At 36.7% G+C, this 6,000-nt stretch overlaps 1 protein-coding gene across 6 annotated transcripts in view; it reads left to right on the forward strand.

The window, feature by feature from the left end:
• celf5a (cugbp, Elav-like family member 5a) overlaps window positions 1–5,199 on the forward strand; it is a 320,356-nt gene extending 315,157 nt beyond the window's left edge. For all 6 annotated transcript variants that reach the window (XM_041791997.1, XM_041791999.1, XM_041792000.1 and 3 more), the window contains exons 11-12: window positions 973–1,136; window positions 3,131–5,199. In XM_041791997.1, the coding sequence (XP_041647931.1) occupies window positions 973–1,100 (128 nt within the window). In that variant the 3' untranslated portion in view covers window positions 1,101–1,136; window positions 3,131–5,199. The remainder of the gene's footprint in view (window positions 1–972; window positions 1,137–3,130) is intronic.
• The last annotated feature ends 801 nt before the right edge of the window (window positions 5,200–6,000 follow it).

Genomic DNA, 6,000 nt, shown 5'->3' on the forward strand with positions numbered 1-6,000 from the left:
CGTCAGTCACTTAAAGGGGGGGGGGGGGGGGGTATTTATGCAGTAACTTATTGATATTTGACATTTGACGTTCAAGATACTTTTGTCTTGTTTGATCAAATAGCTAAATTATATTGACTATGATTATTTATAAAATCAGTTAAAGGGTAAAACATCCAATGAGAGTGAATACTTTTTATAGGCATTGTAAATAATAACACAAACATTTTAAAAATGACCTGTTATGATCCTTATGGCCAATGTCCTGCTAGCTGTTTGATTTGTATGTATGACACAGAAGTATCTGTCCAGAAACTAAACACATTTACAAACAGCCCATACTTAAATGTGGATCACTGTGTGTTTTAATATTCCACTGAACCCTCTAAAATCATTCGGTGCATCCTTTCTATCACAAGTCATTGTCACTCCTGCCTCTCTGCAGGATCACCTAACAGCTTCCATTACTTGTTTTTGAAATAAATTCTTTAAGCGATGAAGCAACATCCAAATAGTGATGTCTCATGATGGTAACACCCCCATTCTTGTTGCACCTCGAGTCTAACAGCAGTGAATTATTAAAGCTGTTGCAAAAGTTCATGTGAAGCGGTGCAAGAAGAAGCAGCTGGTCAACATCGACAACAAACACACTGCTGTGAGCACACCGGACACATGCACTGGACAACAACATTACCCGAGCCAAATTTTATTTGGTTTTAAAACAATCAAGCATGCTGTCATAAGCACACAGCCTTTCAGCCAGCAGCTCAAGCTCTACCTGCCTCAACAGCACCATCTAGACTCCTTCAGGAGAATGACAGGCAGGGGAGAGAAAGCTGTGTAGGACATGTCTGTTCTAACCTTCTTGACCTTCTTTTGAGTCCTTTGCAAGTGAAATGATCTTTAAATATTGACACAATTCTCATGTTAAAGCTTGTTAATTAATAATTTCTGTATTCTTGTATAAGCTCATGGATTTGTGCTTTTTCACAGGCTTTGTGAGCTTCGACAACCCTGCTAGTGCACAGGCAGCTATTCAAGCCATGAATGGCTTTCAGATTGGAATGAAGAGGTTGAAAGTCCAGCTAAAGAGACCGAAGGATGCCAGCCGCCCTTACTGACACAGCCTACCTTCAGTATTCATTTCAGCAGCACAGGTAAGATGTAAAAAACTGTTACTAGTTTAAGATTTAGATCCTCCACTGTTGACAATAAATATTTCCATTTGGTGAAAAGAATATCTTCTGATTTTTATTGGACACATTGTTTCTTTTCTTCTTTTATTACAACCCAAATTCCACAAAAGTTGAGACACTGTGTAAAATGTAAATAAAAGCAGAATGATCTCTTAATCTTTGCTTTATCTCAAATCTCTTAACCCCATATTTTATAGTCAACAAAAACTATAACATAAAAAATATCAGATGTTGAAACTGAGACAATTTACCATTTCATGAAAAATATTACCTCATTTTTGATTTGAAGGCAGCAACAGGTCTTAAAAAAGTAGAGACAAGGCCATGTTTCCCATTGTGTAGCATTCTCTGTTCTCTTAAGAACACCTGTAAACATCTGGGAAGTGAGGATACCAGTTGCTAGAGTTTTGTGGGAGGAATGTTGTCCCATTCTTGTCTGATGTAGGACGCTAGCTGCTTAACAGTCCTGGATCTTCTTTGCTGGATTTTTTCATTGTACGATGCTCTGAATGTTTTTATCGGTGAAAGTTCTGGACTACAAGCAGGCCAGTTCAGCACCAGACTCTTGGACTGGGAAGCCATGCTGGTAATAGATGCAGTATGTACTTTAGCATTGTCTTGTTGAAATAGTCAAGACCTTCCCTGAAAGAGACATTGTCTAGATGGGAGCATATGTTGCTCTGAAACCTCTATCTACATTTCACAATTGATAGTGCCTTTCCAGAAGAGTAAGGTGCACACACCATAGGCATGAATGCAACTCCATACCATCAGAGTCGCAGGCTTTTGAACTGTGCTGATAATAAGCTGGATGGTCCCTCTTCTCTTTAGTCCACAGGACATGTCATCTGTGGTTTTCACAGCCAATTTCAAAGTTTGATTCATCTGGCAACAGAACAGTTTTCCATTTTGCCTCAGTCCATTTTAAATGAGTCCCTGCTGTGATTTAAAGTACAGGATCATGCCTGTCTTCAATGCAGTGCTGCTTCAGGCCCCAAAGATGATGACCATCCAATATTTACCTTTGGCCTTGGTCCTTGGGTACAGAAATTTCTCCAGATTCCATTGGTTCTTAACTGGTGGGGCACTGGGACCCAACGAAACCTCCTGAATAAGCAACAGCACCCCATTACTCTGAAAATTTTCAACAAATCAAAATTTTAACTATGAATATTGGAGTTTGAATCTTATTTCAAACAAAATGTGACTGAACAAAAAGACACGGCAAGCACATCATCATTGATTCCTAAAATGATATGCATTACCTTTTAATCTATTTCTCATATGTAAAAATTTGGGGGTTTTTTTCTTGAGATTTTCAGAAATTAAAACATTGAAATAACAAAAAACAGTCTTGTTTACCCCAGAAAAGGAAGTTAAAGGAAGTTAAACAGGTTTCAATCTCAAGAAAATGGCTAAAATGTACTAATTTTTATGGAAAATCAAAGTAAAATAGACATATGGATGTATTTCAGCTATTTTTCTGGAATTGTTCCACAATCTTTAGATGCAGTTTTTCACAGATTGTTGAACCGCTGCTTATCTTTACCTCCAAGAGACTCTGCCTCTCTAAAATGCTCCTTTAAAACCCAGTCGTGTGCCCAAACTTTTGTGGAATTGGGGTGTAAATAGATTTCTCATCAGTTAGAAATAAAGAATTAAAACTATAATCTGTTCAGTAAATGTAAAGTAAGAGTTTCTAGGGTTGAAGGGTCTGCTATATAAGGGCTGGTTTGATATGCAGCACAGCAGGAGTATTAATTATGGGAAAATCTGTCATCATTGTGATTGACAAAGATTGATTGGTGGGCCTGTGCGGGTTAGCTCTCTCCAGACCATTACACTGATTTAATGGAGCCATATTGAACTATTCAAAGTTAAAAGAAATGGATCTGTGGAGTGACAGTTTAATGAGCAGTGAGATCTGAAAGTGCCCTTTTTCTTCTGTTTTTCAGATTTTAGAGGACACGTGAAGATATCTCGGAGGAGTTAAACTTTTTTTCTTTGAAAGCAAAATATGTTTTAAAAAAATCAACACATAAGGAATTTTTGAAGACATATCAGCATTTACTTATGAAGATATAGGTTACGGCAGAAAAAAAGAAGACGCAAAGGAGGAAGATGAAGAGGAGGAGGAGGAGGCGCTTCACCGGGGGACTTAACAGTAACAGATGGCACAGTGCAAGAAAGACGAGAAGAAAAAAAAACTGAAAAAAGATGTGATGAGACTGAACAACAGAACTTTTTTTCTTGTTGAGACTTGAATTGTTAATTAAGCAACAAACTAACAAACAAAAAAGCAGCAACAACAAACAAATAGATTTCTATATACATATTATATACACATATATATAAGGAAAGAGGCGCTTGTGGCTTTTACTGTACTGGACAAATGAGGGTTAAAACTTGAAGATCAAGAAAAACAGTGGAAAAAAGAAGCTATTCTCTACATCCACTGACAGACTTTCTTTCTCTTTCCCTCTTTCTCTTATTCTCTCACCGTCTCTCTCAGCAAGCGCAGAGCTATGACTCGTGGAGGTCACTGAGGTTTCCATTAGCAACAGTAGAACTGCAAATCTCTCACCCCTAAGGGACCAAAGGACCAAACATTTTTATTGTTCTCAACAGTAATATATAGTATTAATGATACTAATACTACAAACTACTACTAATAATATTACAAGTTAAACTTAAGAAGAAATACTAGCTTCAGGTTTGAAAAAAAGAGGAAAGGGGTTCTTGTTTATTTTTCCTTTTACATTTATAGCTACTGGGTTTGAGGGTATTAAAACAAAACAGAAAAAAATGTATAAAAAAATAAAGCTATACTAATTTAGTGGCGTAGAATATGTGGGATAGGCATTGAATTGGGCATGTTCAGATGTGTTATTTTTGCTTTAGTATTTCATCTCGGAGGTGTGGTCCGTGGCTTTTATTGTGTTCGAAGAAAAAACAGTCCTGTGGTGCCAAAAGTGACACAATAAGAGCCTTTTTCAACAATTTACTCATCTGCCGTGTTTAGCTGCATGCTCAGCTCTCTGGTACACCTGGAATATCATCATTGAAGCAAAATCATCTCAATGCTCATATTAAAACCTCCTACGTCCCAGCATCCTCATATGAGGACATTACATTTTGGGTTCACTGCACCATTACTCTTGATTTTGCCGAACTTTGGTCACAGAGCAAATTACTATTATCAGTGTCCATTCAAGACGGGCGCCATTCTCACCAAAATGCTCTATGATACCAAACTATTCAAGGTACAAAAACTCTTTAAATTTTATGATTTAAACTTCTTTAGCTGTGTTTGGTCATGTCTGTAGTTTGAAATGGTTTGCAAATTTGATACATTTTATTATAAGTAACAAGCTAGAACACCAAGCAAGTACTGTATTCATATGAGGACATTGGGACTTTTACTGGCTTTAAAATAAGGAAAGACAGCTCGGGCAGAATTTGGAAATATACCAATAGTTTACAAGTAAAGTGAGTGTAAATGCTTATTGCATTTGGTACAAATTAGACTTCTTTATTTTTTATCAACAGGGGTATCTACCAAGAGCAGAAAGATTACTGAGTGCAAGGAGAAGGAGAAAAACTCTGAGGTATCTCATTCAGGAGATACTTTATGTTGGGTTGTTGGCCATTTTATTTTTACAAAGCCATGTTTAAAAAAATGTTCCTGTAGGCAAAAGGCCATTAAAGACATATAATGTGTTATTTACTTTATATTTTGTGACACAGCCTTGTTTAGATATTTGAATAAGGTTGTATGTGGGTCGTTCTACCAAAATGGTGCAATCTGTGGTCAAAAAACAAAAGAAAAGTGTGAAATTGGTTTAATTTAGCGTATTTGGCCATATAAAGTAATTATCTAATGAGACACAAAAATATAATTCAGAAAATTAATCTGAAATTAGGGTGCAACAAGCTGTATGCTATATAGGAGGAGGCTGGAGTGGAAGAGGCTTAGCTTTGTCAGCAGCAGCAGCATGAGACATCAGCATTTATGCAAGCAGGGATTAGTAGGACGTACGTCATATTTAAAATGACCGCTGTGTTGAGAGAAAGAGCTGTGATTGGCTGTTGGAGCTGGTAGGCGATAATTAGGATCAGCTGGCTGTCAGCTGATCACAGCTGGGTGTATGACTACCATGTCTTGCATGAACTAACGCTAGGCTTCATTTGAATAAAAATATGGCATTAACTGAATAATTTCCTTTAAAAATATAGTCTGCATGAAGATGTATTTTTTTGATTGTTTTCAGTAGTGACAAATTTGGAAGACAAAAAAATAGGAAACTGTAAAAATACAAAGCCAGATTTAAGTAAAAACATGGGAATGTAATAAATGTTTATCTGTATGCAGGCAAACAAAATCTAGGGGATAATTTATTTTTTCTTTCAGGATATTTCCAACTTTGTTTTTGCACCAGTTTGGTAGAATTGCCAATATTGTGTTTCATAATGGTGTCTTTACGATGTTAAACCATAAAATATACCCACTGTCCTCATATGAGGATATCAGTTTTTTAAAGCTACTTGTTTAGCTACCATGTTTCTTTATTATACTTATCAGGTTCTAATAATCCCAAATAATTGGAAGATATCAAAAATGCATAACAAATAAAAGCTGGGGTGTTAGGAGGTTTTAAAACCGTGACATCACAGATAATCTGATCATAAAGCAGTGTGGTAAAGGTATCATCCAGCAGAGCAGCAGTAGAAACAGCACAGCAGCATTTGTAACCACCTTATAAAATCTACATATGAGCCCAGTTGTAGAAAATGTCTATCCGTGTGTCATGGTGGTCCCTGCCAG

Source organism: Cheilinus undulatus, linkage group 7, assembly GCF_018320785.1.
Source record: "Cheilinus undulatus linkage group 7, ASM1832078v1, whole genome shotgun sequence".
NCBI classification, from domain to species: Eukaryota; Metazoa; Chordata; class Actinopteri; order Labriformes; family Labridae; genus Cheilinus; species Cheilinus undulatus.